At 37.9% G+C, this 23,741-nt stretch overlaps 1 protein-coding gene across 2 annotated transcripts in view; it reads left to right on the top strand.

The window, feature by feature from the left end:
• XRN2 (5'-3' exoribonuclease 2) overlaps nt 1–23,741 on the top strand; it is a 78,669-nt gene that overhangs the window by 52,142 nt on the left and 2,786 nt on the right. For both annotated transcript variants that reach the window (XM_086701560.1, XM_086701559.1), the window contains 4 exons: nt 5,525–5,593; nt 5,691–5,822; nt 6,902–7,029; nt 18,913–18,976. In XM_086701560.1, coding sequence (XP_086557686.1) covers nt 5,525–5,593; nt 5,691–5,822; nt 6,902–7,029; nt 18,913–18,976 — 393 coding nt within the window. The remainder of the gene's footprint in view (nt 1–5,524; nt 5,594–5,690; nt 5,823–6,901; nt 7,030–18,912; nt 18,977–23,741) is intronic.

The raw sequence follows: 23,741 nt of genomic DNA, 5'->3' as shown, positions 1-23,741 counted from the left end.
AACCTCATAAGTATATACAACCTCATATGATTTTAAAATTAAAGGGAAGTTCTCTTCCACTGCAGCGGCACAATTTTCTGTTCTTCTGGAGTAGACACACACACACACACACACACACACACACACACACACACACACACCTTTGTTTTACCTCACATTCAGTGTTCCATACTTCTTTGTCCAGTGCCTGTCACTTGTTCTCCTGGCTGATCTCTCTTTTCTGTCTCTGAGCAGTTGCCCAGACTCAGGAGCCTCTAGTTCTATATTACATTCCATGTGCTTAGCCTCTCATTCTACAATAATCCCTGTATCTATACCACTGTTCTGGAATTTTTTTCCCCTGTTATTTTTTATCCCTGGCTCTTCCCAGTGGGCCTATTTTGTAGGTTTTTATTTTTTCCTTTATTTTATAGTTTCTTCTCCTGAATTACTATAGTGACTTCCCAGCTGATTTATTTGATTCCACCTTCCCACTGACTCTGTTGGCATATGCTATAAGTCTTCTCTCTCTTAAAAGCACTACCAGTCCTCAGAAATCTTTGCTCTAGAGTGCCAGTGGAATTAAACTTTGCTTTGTCGAGGTCTGTCACAGTTTGGCAGAGCCATCGCTCTGTGCTTAAATCTACGCAGTTGCTCACAGACACCTCCCTCCTCCTTGTAACCATGCTCTTCCCATCACTATCACACTAACCTCTGTATCTTCCTCTCATTGTTTGGAATGCCCGTTCCTTTATAGCCTATCCTTCATAGCTTTTCTTCTGTTCTACAAGGTGATCTGTAGTTTACATAATCTTCTTGTGTGTTATTTTCATCAGCAGCATTTAGTTTTCTTTTTTTCTCATAGCACCTAGCATAGTTCTCAACCTGTGTAAAAGCCCAGTTGTTCATAGTGTTCATAGTGTCAAAGCCCAGTGTTTTACAGAGCCTTCCAGGAGCCCTTATTTCTTCAGAGAAGTGTTTCTCAAACTTTCTGTAGTCACCTTTGGATGAATCAGGCAAGGGATAGAGTGTTTTATCTCTTCAAGGAGGTTTTTTTTAAAATGTGAGTTTTTTAATGTAACTGTTACTACAGTGTCTATAATGCTTATGGCTGGCAAGCAGGTGATTTGAAATCAGAAGCCTAGAGGAAGAGGAGTATATACAGTTAGTCACAGACTTGATGGTGAAAACTCTTGGAAGGGTTTATCTTCCACTACCTGGTTAGCTACTTCTGACAGAATGTCAGAAAAGACATCTTAAGTCCTATAAACTCTTTAAGTGCTTTAAAATGTCAAGTATATGAATCATGAAGTTTTCCCTACAAGAACAGTTTGCATTGGTATGCTGATTTAGCATTAATTACAGAAGGTATCAGGGAAAGGTGGGGTAAAAATGGGGAGTGCAGGCAGTAACTTGACATTTAGAGTTTTCTGCTATCTTTGTGAAGTGTACTAGCACTCTCAAACAGTAATAGTACTTAAAATAGCATTTCTAAGGGTAATTCTTAAAGTGAATTGAGTTGGAAAGGGGTGTTGTACATTCCTTTCCCTTCCTGTTGAGACTTTGCTGTAGTATTTTCTTCTAATAGTGTCTAAAGTGCTACTTGTGATACAGATGAAAGCACTGCTCAGTTTTGTTATTTTCAACTATGCTTAAGTTTACCATTTTTATATTTTTGTCCTTAGTGTGTTTCTGATAACAGGTGATTATATGAAATAATAGGGAAGTTCCCTACCAAGGGAAGAGTCCATCATACTTCTCCTGGGGCAGGGCTTCTCAGTGGGTAGAAGTTTGTGCTAGATGAGTCAGCACGGTGCCACCTAGAAGTGGTGAAAAATAGTCCTGTTTACGGAATTAGATGAAGCTGGATGAAGCTGTGTACGTCTAAACACAGTTATCTTACCTTAGCTGGGCAGTCTGTTGAATGTATAAGCTGTTCTGTTAACTCATTTCCTCCCTGAAGCTGCTTCTGTCTTATCTCCCTGATACTGCTTTCCTTCCCCTGGTGCTCTCTACAGTTAAGCTCTTTTGTTTCTGGTGGTAGAAATTTGTCAGAGTAATCTGCATTTTTTCTTTATTATTTCTATTACTTTTACTTATATATTTTATTATAATAAAATAATTTCTATTATTTTAGTTTCTCTGTCTATAAGAATTTTAATTACTTACATAAATAAACCTGAAAAAAATGAAGGAACTTTAAAAGCTTGGATCTCAGTACAGTTCCCCTTTGGGACTTTGCCTAATGAGTTCCTGCCTCTTTACGTGTTTCTCTTTTTGGAAATGTTTGTTTAAGTTGTGGCTGATGTTATCACATTGGAAAAATACAGTTGAGTTGTGCTTTAGCTTCTTTTGTTCTTTAATTTCTAAAAATGTAATAGTTCTTAGTATATATTTTTGGGAACAAATTACTAAAAAAATATCTCAACCAGTGAAAGCTTAATTCATTTAGGAGAGAGTAAGTCTTCAAATTGTACTCAAAGGTCCAAGGGAAAAGAATGCTTTAATCTTTGAGGTCAAAAATAGTATCCCTTGTCCCTTCAATAGGGACCTCCAAACTTATTTTTAGATGCGCCCTTTCTGTCTCCTAATGGTTTGTTCCCTCCCTATTAAGTATATAGATCACTTTGTGGAGTTTGGCTCTGAGAGGAAATAGGGGAGATGTTGGAGATTTTTTTCCTATTACCTTGGAAATGTTTTCCCTTTTAGAGCATGAGCATGAAGGATGGATTTTTTTTAATGTTGATTTATTTATTTTGAAAGAGGGTGCAAGCAAGGAAGGGGCAGACACAGAGGGAGAGAGAGAATCACAAGCAAGCTCTGCACTGTCAGCACAGAGCCCAGTGACAGGCTCAAACTCATGAACCTCGAGATCATGACCTGAGCTGAAATCAAGAGTCAGGTGCTTAACTGACTGAGTCACCCAGGTACCCCAAGGATGGGATTTTTAAAGCAGTTTTATTGAGGAACAGTTGACATACAGTAAACTGCATCTTTCATAAATAAATGGATTTGTTTTCTCAAACACTGATTTCAGCTGTCTTACTAAATCTCTGATTGTAACCATTGTCCTTCAGGAGAGATTATCCCTGTGACCCTGGGGTTATCTCCTTACCTTTGCTGTTTCCTTCACTTAGCTTCCAGTCTTTCTGCACATGACTTGCAGATCTTCATCTCAAGCCCTCACCTCAATGTGTTTCCACTTGGCATTTCTTTTGTCTGCCCAGCATTCTCATCTCAAGCACACATTGAAGGCCCTTGCCTAGACTATGTTGAAGACCTTTTGGTTCTCTCCCTCTGCTCTCTGACACACTGTTGCCAGGAGGTTCTGTTTGAATTGCCTCCTTGATTATATTTACTCCCTCACTGCCTGAAGCAGCTTCATGTTGTGTTCAGTACAGCCTCCTGAGGACATTAACCCAGTTCAGGCAGCCTGTCTTCCTGCCCACTTCTGTTCACAAACTTTTTTGCTCCAGTCTAGCTCTTTCCAACTGAGATTCCACCTGGGAGTTAAGGCTTGAGAACTTAAAGCATTCATTGCGTGTAACAAGTTGGTTTGTGTCGTCCTGCTCCTTTAGAATGGAACTAGTTATGAATCTTTCTTGGGAGAATTGAGGATGTAATCACTCAGATCACTTTCATACAGCTGCTGTTCCAATTCAACTGAGCTATTCCTTGGTCCTGGGACCCCTTTCCACATCTTGGTTACATTTATTTCCTCTCTCATTTGGTAACCAGTCCTGTCCCACCTTATACCAAGGCCTCTTGGATGATGTTTTCCTTGGTCCCCTGTGAAAGAATGCTCTTCCCTCTTCTCCATACACACATGTTTGATCCCACACAAAGACATGTATGGAAGGCATGTGCATACAGATACTTTGACTCAGCATCTTTTCTGCACCTGTTGTTGCCTTTTCCACTTTTATTCCTTATGAAAATATTATTAAACATTTCTTATTTCCTTTAACAGAAGGGGAAGCAGGGTTGCTCCCTGGCCGCCATTTGTGCCCCCACACTACTCTGAGACCACGTGTGCTGTGGGAACTCTTAAAGCTTATTTGGTAAACTGCCGAAAAGCCCTGCTGACACAAAGATACCTGCTTTGAGACACTTTAGTTGCAAGTGTTGCTTTATTACCTATTTTCTGTCTTTACTTTTTACCTAGAAGGCCCTAATGAACTCCTGTACTTAACTACCATTTTCTCTGCCACCCTCTTAAACCTGTAACACTGCCCTAAGTTACCTTGCCCAGTAGAGAACATTTGAGATAAAGGTGGTTGCCAGTGAAGAGTGAGTTGTAAGAGGAATGGATTGAGTAAATGAAGTATTGTTCAGCTGCTCTTGAACTCCGCATTTTTATTATAAATGAAGTTATTTTTCTGTACTTAAAATATACAGTTAAATCCCAGTGCAACGAAAATAGACCCTAATAATATAAAGTGGCAGTATTTGAAGAAAAAAAAAGTTAGCTGTCTCAAATGTCAACCAGTTCAATAAAACCTTTTTGAATAAAACCTTTTTCAACTGATTGCAGTCATGGAGGAATTTTGGAAATACTAAAAAAACACAGAGAAGGAAAGGCGATGATAATACAGTGAACATCACTGATAACTTTCTGGTGAATATATGTCTAGTCTGTTGTATATGTATTTTCCCCATGTCAGTGGGTATTCTCTTACTAAATTTTTTGTAATGTCAATTGAGGATTCCGTTTTTAGGGAGAACCTTAGTTTCTTTAACCACTCCGCTATTACTCATACGTTTCGGTTGTAGTTTTTCAACATGAATACTAATGTTGTGAATATCCTTAGGTATAAACCTTGTATGTCTCCAGAGTCTTAACTGCTGTGTCAAAAGGAAAACTTGTGTACTTACCAGGCTTTGGGACACACTCACCCCACCAGAAAGGAAGCTTGATTAAGCTTATATTCACAGTCCAAGAGTACAGACTTATAAAATAAGTCACTCTGTAGTTTTCAAAGTGTGACCATTCCTGAAGGAAGAGAAACATCCTAATAGAGCATGATACAGGGTTTCAACTGGGAAATTTAATGTTTTTTTCTCCGTAGATTATTTGTGTTCACTTTCTGAGTTTGCAAGTGTTTCTGGTGGCATTTGCATCTTATTTTTGTGACAAGAGCTAATCTTCCCTAAGATGCTAGAGGGAAAGTCTTCGTCCTACACTAAACAGAATGAAAGGCGTTTTTTGAAATTTTTTGTTGTTGCAAACCTCTTCCATCTATCTCCAGTATCCTGTTGGTATTTCTCGAGAGTTGAGGCAGGGTCTGTCCTTTGTCTGTGGTCACCCACAGTTAGTGAGAGCATGGCTCTTCCCACACAGAAAATTACATGAAGGCTGTGTACTAGCGATTAGTTTGGGGAAGGAGATATTCAGCCATTTGATGAAACTATCAGTTAAAAGAATTTTTGGAGAAGACTTTGGAATTTTAATTACTCTTTTTTTAAACATGAAAAGTACCTCAGTTTAAAATAGTTAAGCCAAGGTAATATTAAAATCACTAAATTGTGTTTTGCTCTCTTCTAGTATTAATTTTAAAGACCCACAGTTTGCTGAAGACTACATTTTTAAAGCTGTAATGCTTCCAGGAGCAAGGTAACAGCGATGTGGCTATTAAATATAAACTATCTAGTTTTATTTTGTATGAACAATGTTTATCCCAGTACTGAATATTGTATTTTCAAATGGTCAGAAAACCAGCACCAGTACTGAAACCAAGTGACTGGGAAAAGTCCAGCAATGGACGGCAGTGGAAGCCCCAGCTTGGCTTCAGTCGGGACCGGCGGCCTGTCCATCTAGATCAGGCTGCATTCAGGACTTTGGGGTGAGTGGTAGGTTGCTATCCTTTGTATATTTTGCTGTTTTGGAATCATTCACAGGCATTAGGTCAATGTTTATGTCATAAATACTTAAGCCTAGTTGGCAAATATTTTAATGACTTTGATGCTTTTATGCTTTTCTTCATTTTTTAAAATTCACTTCCGTTTCTTTGGTATATGTATTATGCTTTATGTATTGCTTGAGAATTCTGTTATTTTCCCTTAAGAGGTTTTGCTGTCTTTCTGACAGTTATTTCAAAGGAATAAAACATTTTCTTTACCCTCAAGAAAGTTTTAGCTGAATTAATATGCGGCAGAATCTGTTTAAAGTGTTACTCAATATATTACCATATATGTAATGCGTAATACATAACAAGTATGTAGTATGATACATGATCAATACAATAACTCTTAACTTTGATCCAAATTCCTACTCCTTGGAATTTGTCCTGAGAAAATAATTTTAGAGAAGTATAAAGTTATATGCCTTTATACTTAAGGCATATAAGTATATGCCTTATATGCCTTATATGCCTTTATAGTTAATCTCTAATGAATTGTTATCAATAATAGTAATACCCAATGAGAGGAATGGTTTAGTAAACTAGAAGATGTCACCATGGTATTCTGTAGGTGTACATATTATAATTTTGCAGACTATGACAACTATAGGGTAATGTTTGATATAATCGAAAATAGCAAGATACAGAGCAGCAATGTATACAGTGATAGCAACAGCATGGGTCCTTAAGGACAAAACTGAAATATGATACAAAAAAGAAAAGTAGACTAACTTTTTGCATGAAGTAATTAATATATTAATTTAGTAATTAGTAATTAAGTAATTAATAAATACCTAAATAATTACCAATTAAGAATCTTGGTGTGGCAAATGAACATATTCTGTCACCATTACTATCCGTGGTACTGTTTTGAACTTTAATTATAAATCTTTTAAGGTTGTGTTCTCTTAATCACATCTAGTAGTAAAGAGACCACTACTAGCATTTATTTAATTTGTGTCAGCTATGATGTGGTGGCTAGATCTATAATTTGTTTTCTGGTTGGTGGGGTCCTTTTACAGCCATGTTATGCCAAGGGGCTCAGGGGCTGGCGTTTACGGCAATGCTGCACCACCACCTGCGACCTATCAGGGAAACTTATACAGGCCACTGTTGAGAGGACAAGCCCAGATTCCAAAACTCATGTCAAGTAAGTTTTTATTAGTTGATTATTTTACATGCTAAGTTAAATATTACAACAAAGGTAAACCAACCTAATCTCATTGCTAAAAAGATTTATCAGGGCAGAGATAGTGGACTTAAAAAACATAATTTAGGGGGCGCCTGGGTGGCGCAGTCGGTTAAGCGTCCGACTTCAGCCAGGTCACGATCTCGTGGTCCGTGAGTTCGAGCCCCGCGTCAGGCTCTGGGCTGATGGCTCGGAGCCTGGAGCCTGTTTCCGATTCTGTGTCTCCCTCTCTCTCTGCCCCTCCCCCGTTCATGCTCTGTCTCTCTCTGTCCCAAAAATAAATAAACGTTGGGAAAAAAAAAAAAAAAACAAAACATAATTTAGGAGAACTGTAAGAGAATGCTTCATTTAAATTTTGAAGATACTTTTATCTTGGCGGTGTATAGCTAATTGAATAATATGAACTGGATTTCTTATTTTCATCTGTAACTCTACTAGAGTGAACGTATGCAGAAAGAAATATGTGGAGAGATTGGCTACTTACTTCATTAATACAAGTATTGGGGCAGTTAAATCAGATGCTACATATGGAATTGCAACCTCTTAATCGATTGAAAGATGACAGTATCCTTTTCTCACGATGCATATTGTATCTCAGGATTCCTTAGGATAAAGCCAGGCATTGCTTTAGGTAGTAATACTCCTTTAACTCTGGTTCTGTGAAAATCTTGGCCTTTCCCTAACCCCTGGTAACCAGTTTTGTGCACAGAAGTGGTCCGGAAATGTTACCCATTGAAAATAGTTACATCGCATTTGAATTGCAGTGGACAGAGGGAAGAAAGAGTTAAAGGTTAGACTTTTCATAGATTCTGTATTAATTTTAAACTGTATTCCCATATTGTTTTTTTTTTTCCAACGTTTATTCATTTTTGGGACAGAGAGAGACAGAGCATGAACGGGGGAGGGGCAGAGAGAGAGGGAGACACAGAATCGGAAACAGGCTCCAGGCTCTGAGCCATCAGCCCAGAGCCCGACGCGGGGCTCGAACTCACAGACCGCGAGATCGTGACCTGGCTGAAGTCGGACGCTTAACCGACTGCACCACCCAGGCGCCCCGTCATATTGTTATTTTTGAGTTCCATGGTTGTGTTCGTTTACCAAGAAAGTAGAAGTCATGTACCAGGTTCTCAAAACCATTTTCTTTGTAAGGTCATTCCTAGTTGTCTGGTTGCTACCCAACCAAACAATGGCAGCATGGCAGCAGGGGGATTTGACTGTAGCAAGATGCTAACATTTGTTAAATCTAAGTGTCATTCATTTGTTTCTTTCTGAATGCTTGAAATATTTCATGAAAATTAATTAACAAAAATAGAGGGAGCTGCTGTAAGAAATCTTTTTCAACCGAAGTTGTAGGGGTGCCTGGGTGGTTCAGTTGGTTAAGTGGTTGAGCACCCGACTCTTGGTTTCGGCTCAGGTCATGATCTCATGGGTTCAGGAGTTCAAGCCCAGATCAGGGTCTGCGCTGACAGCACGGATGGAGCCTCCTTGGGATTCTCTGTCTCCCTCTTTCTCTGCCACTGTCCCATGTGCGTGCTCTCTCTCTCTCTCTCTCTGTCTCTCTCTCTGTCTCTGTCTCTCTCTCTCAAAAATAAATAAACATTTAAAAAAATGTTTAAAAAAAAGTGGGGGGGCGCACCTGGGTGGCTCAGGTGGTTAAGCGTCCAACTTCTGCTCAGGTTATGATCTCACGGTTCATGAGATAAAACCCTGCATTGGGCTCTGTGCTGACAGCTCAGAGCCTAAAGTTGCCTTGGATTCTGTGTCTTGCTCTCTCTCTGCTCCTCCCCAGCTCACACTCGGGGTCTCTCTCTCCTTCAAAAATAAACATTAAAAAAAATTTTTTTTAAGTAAAAAAAAAAATCAATCTTGGAGTTGTCAAAGAAATACCAGATTAATGTGAAGATTGTTGCGAAGTATTTATGATATGTGCCTACCACTGTTTGCATGCTAATTATAAACCCATATTTTAACCTAAAGCCCACCCAGATTTTCCTAATCTAGTATCCAGGAAGAAATGGGTTCTAAAGGTGTCTCTCTCAGAGCCCTCTGTGTTCAGTGTATTCTCTCTGTCTTTCTCTGTATGCTGTGTGGCTTGACATTGAATGGAGCATTATTAGACTCCATGAAAACCATGGAGTTCAGCGGTTTTATTCTATTTAATGAACACAGAAGGGGTACAGAATATTTTTTTTTTTTTAATTTTTTCAACGTTTATTTATTTTTGGGACAGAGAGAAACAGAGCATGAACGGGGGAGGGGGCAGAGAGAGAGGGAGACACAGAATCGGAAACAGGCTCCAGGTTCTGAGCCATCAGCCCAGAGCCTGACGCGGGGCTCGAACTCACAGACCGCGAGATCGTGACCTGGCAGAAGTCGGACGCTTAACCGACTGCGCCACCCAGGCGCCCCCAGAATATTTTTAATGGGTCTTGTGGGGATCTGCTTGGTGCAGTAATTTACTTAATTCCTTTCCCCCCAAGATTCAGCAAATAACATTTCTGTATATTTCCATATATATATTATCAAGCCATGCCACATACAACAAGAGTCTCGTCCCTTTGAAAGAGCTATCTATGCCCTGAAATTTTACTAGTAAATGCTGAAAGCACATCCAGCTTATTGGTTTTTTTTTAATGTTTATTTTTGAGAGAGAGAGAGTGCATGTGCTTGCTCATTTGGGAGCAGGAGAGGGGCAGAGAGAGGGAAACAGAGAGTCCAAAGCAGGCTCCAAGTTGTCAGTACTAAGCCCAATGCAGGGCTTGATGGGGACTGAACTCACATACCTTGAGATCATGACCTGAGCATAAGTCGGATGCTTAACTGACTCAGCCACCTAGGCACCCCTCCGCAGTTAAAGCCAGCTGTTTATTGACACATTCCTTGCCAGTTCCTTTTATCTAATGGCTCTTCACCATGCACTTCTATCCATAATGGTATCACAGCTTCCAGGTGGGGAAAAAAATTGAGACACAGAATGCTAGAGCCAAGTATAATCTCCGTAGGTTATTTCTCAAGATGATGGTTATGTGGCATTCCTGAGGTTGTTGCGTCTAGTAAACTTTGAGAGATTTGGAAAGAGGTTTGAGTAGCAAAGGTAAAAGCATGTGTTCTCCATTATGCAGCTTCCTTCCATTTCATGTTTCCTAAGGCCCAGTCACTGGGCTTGCTGCCACCATAATCACCCAGCTACTTACTTAACACCTTTTAAAGTCTTTTTTTTTTTTTTTTAACTTGATTTATTTTGAATACATAAATTACAGTAAAACCTTAGTTTGCGAGTATAATTCATTCCAGAAACATGCTTGTAATCCAAAGCACTTTGTATATCAAAGTGAATTTCGAGAACCATTTGCTCAGTTGTGATCATGTGACATTCAGCATCACGTACTACTCGTATCAACTACTCATTTTATCAAGTTAAAATTTATTGGAAATGTTTGCTTGTCTTGCAGAACAGTTGCAGAACAAGTTACTCGCAATCCAAGGTTTTACTGTATATCAATACCGTGTGACATGAGTTTGATGTGCTAGTTGTATTTTTTTCAAATATATGTCAAAATGTCAAAATAAATACATAACTGTAAAGACAAAAAGCTTGTTCACAGACCCCCAGAAATTGATTGTGTGTATCACTCATGGTATATACACTTTGGGAAATGTTGCCTAGATCTTTTAGGGAATCCTAGGCCCACATGAGAATCTGTAAACAAAACATGGATTCCCTTCACAGAAAATCACTCACTCAGTGTGCAGTTTGTATAAATCTGAGTGCTTCATTCTCAGGTCCCCTATCAGTCTGCAGAATTCTTCTCCAACAGTAAGAGAAAGAAGGAAGTCAGAAAGTTCTTTTATTTATCAGGGTCACACCAGAGGCAGAGAATTTCATGTCTTTTGGGGCCTGCAAGTTTATAGTTCTTAGTTTGCCTTCTTTAGGAACAGTTACCTCTTACCAGCATCTGTGCATTTTACTTCAAATAGTGGGGTCACCTCTCCCTTTTTACTACTTTGAGTAACTCCTCATTTGCCATTGTTACAGTTCTTATGAGATCTAATTTGTTTATACTTAGAGACTTTAATTAGAATCTATTCCAGTTAGTCTCTATTTTAATTACATCATTAAAAATGGGAAATAAGTTTTATAAAGTAGGGATTGACTTAGAGCAAGACACAAGTGGCCCTCTCTGTGTGGTGACTTGTAACATTGAGCTACCTGAGGATTAGTGCTGGAACTCTATACTTAACATCTTTTCAAAGGGGATGGGAATGGTAGGAATGAAAACGTTTATGGGAAAAAAATCAGGAAGAATACGCTACTTAAATTGAGCCTACAGTGGGGAATTTGGGCTTAGAAATACACAGCAAAAAGTTAGGTGGTATTAAGCTTAGAATAACTGGTACAAAATTCCAGGAGCATAATGGGGACAGATTACAAGGGTGGAGAGGCTGGTTTTTTCCTCCATATTTGTAGTGGCATTTTAAATGAATTTTAACTGTAGTTCTTGTTAATTAAAATGTGGCAGATAATAAAACAGACTCCCATAATCCCATGATCCTGCCAATTTTAAAGCAGTGATTTTTTTCATTATATTCTTCTTATGTGTAATTTTTGAAAATTGGATAATCATACATGTATTTTCACATATTTTTTTTATTAAAATGTAACATATAAAGTTCTGAGTCACAAGTGTACAGTTTGATTAATTTTTATGAAATGAACACACTCATGTAATCACTACCCTGGTCAAGAAGTAGAGGGGTGCCTGGGTGGTTCGGTTAATTGAGTGCCTGACTCTTGATTTCAGCTCAGCTCCTGATCTCACAGTTGTGAGATCCAGCCCTGTGTGGGGTCTGTGCTGCATATGGATCCTACTTGAGATTTTCTCCCTCCCACCCTCTGCTCCTCCCCTACATGTGTTCTCTCTCTCTCTCTCTCTCTCTCTCTCTCTCTCTCTCTCTCTCTCTCTCTCTCTCAACAAAACAAAACAAAATGTAGACAGGGACCAGTCTCCAGAAGCCCACCCTTCCCCCCACCCCCATCATGTGCTTTCCCAGGTGCCACTCTAGCCCATCAAAGGTAATTACTATCCTGACATAGGTGTCATAGATTTGTTTCATCTGTTTGTTTGTTTTAACTTTATATGATGGGACTCTTACTCCATTAACCTTTTAAAAAATTTGCCCTCTTCTGTTTGACATTTTGTTCTGAGATTTATCCATATTGTTGCTGCAAATTTCATCGCTTACACTGTTCCATCAGTGACTACATCACCATTTCCCTCTCCAGTTGGGGTTGTGTTTGGGTCGGTCAGTTTGGGGCTGCTAGAGTAGCACTGCTGTGAAATTCTTACGTTTCTCAGTACACATAATATAAACATCTCTGATTAGTATGGACTAGTAGTAGAATTGCAAGGTCAGGGTTCTGCACACATTCACCTGTAGTGAATAAGTTTCCCAAATTACATTCAGTTTGTACCAGTTTGCATTCCTTTATCAGTGCAGGGAAGATCCAGTTACTCCACATTCTAATCAACCCTAAGTATTATTAGGCTTTTCACTTTTAGCCATTCTACTGGATGGGTAGTGGTCTCCCACTCAGATTTGAATTAGCATCTTCTTGATGCTTACTATAGTTGAGCTTTTTTCATATTTATTGACCCTTGAACATTTGTGTGTGTGTGTGTGTGTGTTATATGCCTGTTTGAGCCTTTTGTCCATTTTTCTACTGGGTAATCTGTTCCTTTTGCTTTATTAGGAGTTCTTTTATATTCTGGGTATGAGATTATTTTTATATTGGGAATACCGTTTTCCACTATCACTGTTAGTTTTCCTTCTCACTTTAACTTGCATCAGGTGAGGAATAGGTTTATGCCAACATTTGGGAACTCTGGGTGAAGAGCAGTGGGAATTCTTTGTATTCTTGTAGCTTTTCTGTAAGTGTTGAAATCACAATAAAAATTGAGGACAAAAATATTCATAGATGTTTGATGTGTGTTGGTGTTTTTAGAAGTAATATTTTAAATGTCATTTTCCAGTTGCTTGTATGTAGAAATGTAGTTGGTTTTTTAATTTTTTTAAATTTTTAAATGTATATTTGTTTTTGAGAGAGAGAGGAGGGGAAGGGCAGAGGAGAGGGAGACACAGAATCCGAAGCAGGCATGGGGCTCAAACCCACAAGCCATGAGATCATAACCTGAGCTGAAGTCAGACACTTAACCAGTTGAGCCATGTAGGCACCCCAAAACGTAGTTGATTTTTGAATTTGACTTCGTATCCAACAACCTTACTAAAATCATTTATTCTGAAAGTTTGTATATTCTGGACTTTATGCCTACATAATCATGTGATCTGTAAGTGGTGACAGTTTTGTTTATTGACTTTCTAATCTTCATGCCTTTTGGTCTTTTTTGCTTTATTGCACTGTCTAGGACCTCTGGTGTAATTGGGTAATGGTAGACATCCTTGTTTCATTCCTAGCCTTAAAGGGAAAACTTGTAATATTTCACCATTAAATAGTGATGTTTGCTGGGGTGCCTGGGTGGATCAGTCAGCTGTGTCTGACTCTTGATTTTGTCTTAGGTCATGATCTCACAGTTTGGGGGATTGAGCCCCTCATTGGGCTCTGCACTACAGTGTGGAGCCTGCTTGGACGGTCTCTCTCTCTCTCTCTCTCTCTCTCTCTCCCCCCCCTCCCCCTACCCTGCTTGTTCTCTCTCTCTCTCTCTCTCTCTCAAAATAAATAAATTTAAAAAAAATAAATAAACAAATACGTTTACTGTAGTTTTTTTTCTTTTAGATAAGAAATATTGAATAAGTTTTTTTCTGTTTCTTGTTTCTAGTGGGTATTGAATTTTATCAAATGCTTTTCCTCCATGTTGAGATGGTAATGATGTTGTTTGTCTTTCCTTCTGTTATGTGGTTAAAGCAACTTGGCATTAACCATTGGTAATGATATACCAATACCAGGTATTATCATTTTTTAAAAGTCCTTGCTAATTTGATAAGCAAGGAATAATATATCTTTGTTTTAAGGGATAATTTTTAAAACTGGTACTTTGATCCTAATTTTTACTAACCAGTTTTTCCTTAATAAATTTCCTGTTCATGTATAAGAGCTTCTTAAAGCTCTTTTTAAAGTAGAAGAATGCACAGTTACATCTCCTTTCTAAAACCACAGCTCTGTTGGTTATGGAAAAGACTTGGTGGTTGTTTTAGTTAGGGAAGGATGATGAAGATCTGAACTGATCTGTGGCAAAGTGGATTCAAAGTGGAGAAGATAGGAGAGGAACAACTGAAGGGCTGGATAATTGAATATGTTAACACGAGGGAGAGAAGATGAGGCTCACTTTTGCACTGTGGACACCTGGGTGACTAATGAGAATTTGGAAATCCAGGAGGGTAAAGGAATACGGAAGAATATGCTGAGTCTGATTTTTGTGCACGTTGAAGTACCTGAAGACATTGAAGTCATCTGCTGGTAGTTAGTAATATGGTCTGATTCTTGCTCAGCAGAAAGGAGAGGGTTTGGAGAGAGAAAATTGGGAATCAAGCCAGAACTGTAAAAGCTTTAGAAGGATTTGGATAAGTAAATGAATTTTAATTGCCCTTGGTTATAAGAGAACCTAGAAAAGCTTGGGGTTCTGAGAGTAGACTTCCTTGAAGGCAGCCATGTCATTTCACAAGTTATTCCCTGATAATAATTGTCCTAATCTAGAATGGTCACTGCAAGATATTAAATTGGTCACAGATAATATGATGAGCCCAGAGAAATGGTGCCCACTATCAAGAAAGGAAATCCCGGGGCCCTCGAGTGTCTCAGTCGGTTAAGTGACTGACTCTTGATTTTGGCTCAGGTCATGGTCTCATGATTTGTGGGATTGAGCCCCATGTCGTGGTTAGCGCAGAACCTGCTTGACATTCTCCCTATCCCTCTCTCTGCCCCTCCCCAGCTCACACATGGTGTGCTCACTCTCTCTCTCTCACAATAAATAAATAAATAAATAAATAAATAAATAAATAAATAAATATTTAAAAATAATAAATGATAGATCAGCCTTCTTTTTTATAGAATCTTGAGCTGTAAAATTTGATCAGAAATAGTTTTAGTAAAATGGAGATCTAATAAGCCATTTAATTTTTTTTAATGTTCGTACTGTCATAGCTGTTTTCTTCATGTGGTGCAAAATAACAAGACAGACCATTTGGTCAAACTCTATCTGCTGTAGGTGTTTCTTACTGTTGGTTTGTGATTTGTCTTTGATGTGTCAGTTTTTGGCTGATGAGTAATTGGCCCGGGTACTGAAAACTTGTTGGAGTCAAGTGCAGTCTTGAGCATTCCATGTGAATGAAGCATTTCATTTCTGCAACCCAGAGAACCCAGTATGTCACTTCACTTCATTTCAGTTGGTAAACTTGTCAATTAGCCGCATTTGAAAAGTGATTTTTGATTAGTGCAATCAGTAAACATGGAATCTTTCCTGTGATTGCCATGCTGATTAGGTAAATTGTCACTTGAGGAGCTATTGGTGAAGCCTTGGTTTATATGGCCTTAGAGCTTTAGAAAAGAGATAAGTTTTTAAAGACCAAAGGAAAAAATTAACTGTCATTTTTCCTCTCTCGCCTGTGCCTTTCTGAAGTGCAATTCACTGCTTCAGAATTTTTTTTTCTCCCTCTCAAATGGATCTTCTGTTAGAGCCATACAAATGAATGATAATAAGTTTGTTTTACCTTCTACTTCATTACTTATCAGCCAGGAAATATTTCTGCTTTATGAATACTTAAGGGCTATATATATTTCTCAGAGCCACACGAAGAGATCTGTTTAAAAGTAGCCTTAAAGGTTTTCTTTGATCCTTTTTATTTTTCTTTTATGGGTTGAAAGCAAGAGATGTTTTAATAATTGTGTTAGAATTTTTACGTCATAGGAAATTTGCTTAGATTTTAACAAAAAACTATAGTTTTTGCATGTGCTGAGTTTGCTTATGTAAAAACACTTGTTCTGGAAGTGAGAAATAGTAAAAGCAAAGTAGAGTGGGAAGTACCTGTAATACTAAAAGTGATGGAATAGGGACTTTGGCCATTTGTCTAGGCACTTAGAGTTATATGAGTAGACTATTGAGAGGGTTCCTTCTTCCCAAAGAAAGTATTCATAGCTAATGAACTTTATATTCCAGTTCTACTTACAGATCTTGTTGTGCTTAATCTAACCAGTAGCGTATTTGAACCTAATCAACATGTGTTCTTGATCATGGTGACTTTCCCTCCATTGGTACTGTTTCTAGGAGAAGATATACAAGCTTTCTTTCTGTCTTTATTGGTCATGAAACATTAGGATAAGCATTTCTGAAGGTTTTTGTTAATGTAGATGTATCTTTCTGTTACCTTCACTTGATTTTAAATTTATTAGGGATCCCGTTTGGAAGCTTCTGTTAAGTACCATGCAGAGTTTGTATTCTGTGGAACCAGAATCACAGAATTCAGTCTTCATGGTTAAAAAAAGGGCATGTTTCCAGGGTTAATTACCACTGTGATCCTGGGACATGGACATATGAAGTACAGAGCTATACAGGGATCAAATGAAATTCACTGTATTTCCTTTGACTTTTGTTAAGCTAATTTTCTATATGTGAGACACTTAAAATACTTCTGGAAACATTTAAACTAATTCTCACTAAACGAATTTGTGTGCAATATATGAATAGACCAATGCACTTCAAGTTTAACAAGGTAATGATCAGAGAAAGTGGCGCAAAAGTTGATTTTACTTTCAGTAGATCACTTCCTCATAAATGGTAATGTGTTGAAAGTCATGTATGTTTTGAGGTAAGTGTGTCTTATGTTTTTCCATAGGAATAAACCATACAAATGATGATTGCTGTTTTTGTAAAAATTTCTGGTTTTACCTCTTAGGATTATGATTTTTTTCTGATTGTGTTTGGTCTGTAGTAGTGATTCAGAAGTTATTCTGGGCCTGTAGAGATCCTTTTTGCCCTGTTTTCTGTGGGTTGTGTGGTAAGCCTCGTGAGTTCCCATTCAGGTTTGGAATTTCTAATGACCACTGTGAAAACTCCTCAGCAGTGTTCCTCAATTTGACCATTACTAGTCTGGTTTTAAGAGAAGAAAAGAGACTTAATTGAAATTGACTAGAGATACCACATTTTCATTCAAAATGGGTTTCTGCATGAAAGTAATGGTGGTGAAAGTTTCCTGCTCCTTTGTAAGAGAAGCATCTCTTCTGGGTTTGGCTGCTGGACACTCAGGCTGGCCGAGGAGCAGTAGGCTATGGTTGCACCCCTGCCCTGGCCAAGGGTCGCCTCTCCACGTAGGAAACTTCCTTCAGGTGGCATAGTCAACCTTGTCGAGGCCAGGGGAGTCCAAGGCAGTAGTAGTGGGTTGTTCACACTGGAATCATGTGAACAGCCAGGTCCTCTACTTGTACTTGTTCCATATTCTCCTTTGTGGGGCTTTTAAGCACAATTTTACTTTTCTTTTTCTCCGTTTTTTGTTTTTTTTTTTAAAGTAAACCTAGACTGTGTTTTTTTGGTTCCTAACCAGAGATGAGCTTTCATTTCTTCTTTCCTTTAAGAAAGTAATTTTGAAAAGCATGTTTCTAGTTTGTGTTTCCATTAAAATGTGAGCCTGAATACATTATGGTAAGCCTTGTTGTCCTTGGGTCTTGGGAGTCTGGAGGAGGTTACTGTCCTCACACAGTGAACTCATTAGACAACTCCTGGAACCAGCTGTTTTAATTAGGTCACACACGGACTCCACTAAAGAAGGGTGGCCAAGGTGACTGTGAGACTGGAGACGGGAATGGAGTGGCAGTTGGTTAACACTGACCTTCTGAGCCACTGAGTGCCTTCCTGACCAGTGTTTGGGGCTGCTCCTTTCAGCTCCTTTACATGCAGAACCAGGAGCCATGTAATTGTTTCTTGGAGTTAGATATTGCCAGTTCAGCTTTGTGTTAGGGGAAGAGGTTTGACTCAGAAAACAATAGGAAAGTGGGCGGTCCCTTTATTAGCATCTCTCTGGCCTGTGTTGGGAGAGATGTGTGGGCTACACTTTATAATAGCTAGGTGAGGGCAGGGTTCCTTCCAGTTGCCGTGCTTAGGGGGAAAATTTCAGGATTTCTATTGACGTTACTATTCTTTCAGTTTGTATTTATGGAAAAGAACCTAAATCTTTACCTTTGTTTTGCACAGTATTTAAAATAAAAAATGTGAAAAATATATACCTTAACATACACATGCACACATACATAGGCAGTGAGAGAGAAATGAGAGTATAATGACCAGGGTTCCTAAAACTATGTTTCATTATCAAAGGAAAAATAATAAAGCAAAACATTTACTGACCCAGTTGATTTTATATCTTTGTACATTTGCATTGTGTATAATTATGCTAGTTTATTTGGTTTATATTCAATCTTAGATTTTTTTCAAGAATTTTTAATCACAAAAATATATAGGTAGCTGAATCATGATTACTTCTTAATTGGATTGTGTTTGTTGTTTTTGTTGTTTTGTTTTCTTTTTTTGGTGTTGAGTTGTAGAAGTTCTTTATATGTTTTAACCCCTTATTGGATAAATGATTTGCGAATATCACTAGGTTGTCTTTTTTGTTTTGTTGATTGTTTCCTTTGCTGTGCAGAAGCTTTTTATTTTGATGTAGTCCCAATAGTTTTTGTTTTTGTTTTTGTTTTTGTTTCCCTTGCCTCAGGAGTCATATCTAGAAAAAGGTCCTGTGTCCTTTGTCAGAGGAATTACTGCCTGTGTTCTCTTCTAGGGTTTTTATGGTTTTGATTACATCTTAAAATTTTCTGTTAACCCTTCCCTGTTTATTTTCCAGATATGAGGCCCCAGGATTCCTGGCGGGGTCCTCCTCCCCTTTTCCAGCAGCAAAGATTTGACAGGTAATACTAAAGCAGACATGACTTTTAAGTATTTTTCCACATCAACATTTGAGGTTTGGGCTTTCTCCATGGTTTGAAATGTACTTTGTTCCCTCCAAACAGTTTCTGTTGTGTCTGTTCTTTAGACACAGATGGCTAACACGTTGAAGTAAAAGACTCCTGTTTATATACTTTCCTACTTTTCTTGGTCCTTGGTCTTTTATTTTATTGAATGTTTTAAGGTGCCCTGAAAAATGCAACACAGAGAGCTTAAAATTGTATTAGATTTTGGTCAGGCTAAACAAATTTCTTTTTAGAAGGGTTGCGCAGCTTAATGAGGCATAACTAATGGTGTTCCACTTTTATCATTTCTGTGCAGGCAACACAGCATTAGTACAGACCGACCATTGATTCTTGCTACAAACCTCTTGAAGTCCTAATCAGCTTCTTTGGTACAACTTTTTCAGGGCTGACAAGCCTATTGTAGGGCAGTGTCACTGTAGGTCAGTAGTTATTAGTTGCCACTGAAAACAGTTTCTTTAACTACTTAAGACTGAACTGAATTAAACGCAGAAGGGACTCAGAAGAGGATTATGGGATCTGCAGTCTAATAAGTACTGTGGACTAGGAAGAGTGTGACATGGTTTAATAACGAGGGATGTTTGACTTGTGTTCTTCCATTGATAAGTTGTGTGCTCCTAAGTCAGGTGGTCTCTGCACAACAAGACCGCTAGGCATGTTATGAATAATTATAGTAACATCTGTAGGATAATTTTTTAGAGGGCGTTTTTAAGATCTATCATTTTATGCTGGTTTTGCCAGCATCAGTAAATGCAGAAACCCAATGAAGCCCATACTAAGGCTTCCCTCTTTGCCTTCCCAGTTCTAATCTGTTTTGTTTTTCTCGCCTTTGCCGTTTTAGCATTCTGATGTGTTCATATCTGAAATGAATAAAATGTGTTAGGAACAGGGTTATAAATGATGCTCCCCTTTTAAGAAACCTTTCTTTAGACACTCTCAGATATCATTTCATTATTTTTTTCAAGAAGATAAAAGAAATCATGTTACTCGGTTGCTTTAATAGTATCAACTACTTAGTGCAAGTTGCTTTTTCATTTTCAGATGACTGATACAATGCCTGTATTTATGTTTTGTTCAGTATAAGTGCTCAGAGAACACCATATGCACTACTTCAGCATCCTCAGGATAGGACCATTTTCAAACAAATTAAATGAGTAAGGGGTAAATCTTTCCTAAATTACAAATGACCACATTAGAATTGATCTCATTTTAAATAACCATCCTTCTGCATTAAGTTTGTTGAGTTTGATTTTCAGGCAATTTCTCTACTTCTTTCCCATATTGTTAATAATCACTGACATTTATTGTCTGCCTATCATGTGTCTGCACTGTGTAAATACACCTTTAGAAACATGACTTCATTTTTTCCTCCTAGCAACCCTTTGAAGTAGATCTTGCTTGTTTTTACAGATGAGGAAACCTAGGCCCACAAATCTGACAGCTTACCTAAGGTTTCTCTTCTGTAGCATTCTTACTAAGAAACTTTCACTTGAATGAGCAGAGTTCTTCAGAACACTGACTTGAGCATAATGTTATAGTAAAGCCGCCGGGACTTAGAGGAAGTAAAGGGTCTCCTTCCACTTCTGAGGAGGTGCTCATTTTTCATTCCCAGCGGCTCTCCTTCCCTGTGTACACTAAAAGATTCTCTAAGATCATCACCATTGTCCTGATATCCATCGGGTTTTTGTTCTTCTGCTCTAGCCAAGTACTGGTATTATCCTGACTGCCTTTGTGAACCCTGCAGATTAGGAGCAAGTTTTGTGGGGCATTCATTTTTGGTTTAGTTTTAGCCTGAAACTGGAAATCATACCTTAAGCCAAATGTTGAATGTGAGCTTAATAGAAGTCTGTCTTATGTCTTAGACTGTGGTCTTTTAAGAAACATACCATTTATTCCTAAAGAAAACAGAGTTTGAATTTGGCATTCCTAAACTTGTGCGTTAGCCTGTTAGCAAATGCAGTGAGTACATCGCTCACTTCTGGAGCACTTGCCAGTCTAACCATTCTGACTTCACAAGATGTAGAGGAGAAGATACACACTGGCAATCACTTTGACTTTGCTGAGATGTCACAACTAGTAAGTAATAGAATTCTTACTGGAACCAGTTTTACTGATCCTTATTAGTTCAGTAGTTGCCTGCCACATGATTTTGAGTGTTTGGTTGAGAGCCCTACTAGAAAAGAAAATGTTGAGTGTACCTTTTTTTATGAAATACATGGTTTCTTGAATTTTTTCTTACTTTGAGATAGTATCTGTAATCCATATGTTCATTTAAAAATGCAATAGGAACACTGCTTCTCCCCCCCCACACACACACGTGCACACACAGACAAGCCAGTGCTAACTTTGAGTTAATGGTAAACAGAGCATTCGAGTTCTGCCCTATTGTCTGTAATTCTTGCTAGTGGAAGCCTTCTCTTTTCTGGCCATAATCAAGGTGGCCATTTAATTTTTAACATATGGCCATTAAGTTTAGTTAGTCTTTGAAAATCTTTAAAAGTTTCGCCATATATATAAATTAAAAATATCCAAATTGGTAGTAGTTACTTTGCATTGCCAGCTACTTTCCAAAACAGAAATTTGGAAACTTAAGAATATTGTTGCCATAGACAAAAAACTAAGAAAGAGACTTCTAACTATAGAGAACAATCTGGTGGTTACCAGAGGGTACGAGGTAAGGGGGAAAATAGGTGATGGGGATTAAGGAGTGCGCTTGTCCTGATGAGCACAGGGTAATGTATGGAAGTGTTGAATCACTATATTGTATACCTGAAACTAATATAACACTGTATATTAACTATACTGGAATTAAAATATTTTTAAATAAATATTTTAAAAAATAGAACATTGACAGTAATGTTAAAAAAAAAAAAAAAAAGTGTTGCCATCCATGATGCCAGATGCCTCAGATAGGTTGCCTCAATAAATAGCTACTAATTTAAAATAGTTGAAATCTGTCAACCTCAATGCTTATGTCCCAGATTTAAATAGAAGGCAAATTATACTTGTAACTATTTGCAAATTAATATAATTAATATAGAAATACGGTAAACTTGTGGAAAGTAAAGGATTCTCTGCCAATAAAAAGGAAAAGAGGGTAATTCCTGTCCCTCTTACTGTTTTTTCTGTTTAATTTCAACTAAATTATTTTTATTAAAAAATTACTGAAAAATGTTTTAAGTAATTATTATGAACAAAGAGAGGACTTTGTGTTTTTAAATTTTGGCTTTGTTTCTAACCTATTTTTAGAACATAAAATAATGTAAAAATGCATTTATAATATATTCCATCCATGCGAGCAGATTTTCCAGAAGCTCAATTGAGTGAGTTTGATCATTGCAGAACTGAAAAAAAAAATTGATTACAGTTAACACAATGTGTGAGTTGCATTTTTGTATGTGGGTTTTGTGTGAATGGCCCAGTTTTGATGAGCCTCCTTGGTTATAGTACAAAATATTAACCCCTCCCTCATGCAGAGACCAGAAGAAACCATTCCTATCTCTGTAGAGCTGTTCTTGCTAAAATATATTTGTATTAATAACAAACCTGAAAAATAATTAAAAGCCTGAATATATGGATATTCTTTCTGAGATACAGATTTTTTTTTTATTTAATTTTGATTCACTTATAGCAAATTTTATATTTATTAGAGCTCTGGTTTCACCACTAACTAGAAAACAGTATTGGCTGGCTTCTCTGGAGTTCTTCAGAGTCGTTCTTTGAGCCATCACACAAAAAGAATTATCTTTGGTGTTTAAAAAAAAAAAAAAAAAGCAAGTTCCAAGTGAAGGCAAGGACAGTAGGAGGGTGGAGAAGATGGACTGAGGCTTGAATAGCTGTGAGAAAATTGGACTACCCAGTAAGCCCAGCTCTGAGCTCCCATCCTTGAAGACCTGGGAGGTGAAATTCTTGTGCTGGTATGGTTATCATTAATACGAGTCAGTGCTTTAGCAATTTTTAAAGTTTGACTGTAATTTTTCTTAACATCTGTAATGGCCCCAAAGCATGTGGTGTTGAAATATATTGGAGAATTTTGCTTCTGTTTATTCTTTTTAGTGACTGTTCTATAAAATGGAAGTTGAGGAAAATGTCTCAAGGAGAAAGTTGTGTCTTAAATGGTGATTGCCTTTCTTAGAAGGTGTATCTTTGCTACCTTGTTTATGTGACGGTTTTAAATTATGATTTAATACAGCATACCTGTAGCTTTGTATCTGTAAAGTTAAAATAGGCACTTGAAGACAATTGAAACATTTCTTTTGACTAGTAATCTGGGCCGGCAAACTGGGTTATAATAGCTGTTGAATCTGTGTTCCCATGTAAACTGTACACCAAATGCCAGTCAGCCCATGCCAATTAGTGCTCATGTTGCTAGGTCACCATGGTCAATTGTAAGCTGCATCAATAGAACTTGAAAAGATTTCCTCCTGATCAGACCTTTTGACATATTGAGCAGAATAATGGATGGGAAAAAACAGCCAAGTCCCCTACCCTAGATTCAAAATACTGAGCAGTAAGAATTCATTTACAACCTGCAATTAACTAGAAAGAATGGACTCCCAAGAACGAGTCTAGACATTTTTAAAAATCAAGCCCATTTTCCTGTCTTGTACATGTTTACACTTCGGATAGCATCTTAAATGTAGCCACCTCGGTGATCTTGAGTCCAAATCTTTGGGTAACCAAACAGAAATTTCACAGTTGAAAA

The sequence above is a fragment of the Puma concolor genome, chromosome A3 (assembly GCF_028749965.1).
Source record: "Puma concolor isolate L17-30 chromosome A3, mPumCon1.1.hap2, whole genome shotgun sequence".
In the NCBI taxonomy this organism is placed as follows: Eukaryota; Metazoa; Chordata; class Mammalia; order Carnivora; family Felidae; genus Puma; species Puma concolor.
This window is presented reverse-complemented; position numbering and strand designations above follow the sequence as displayed.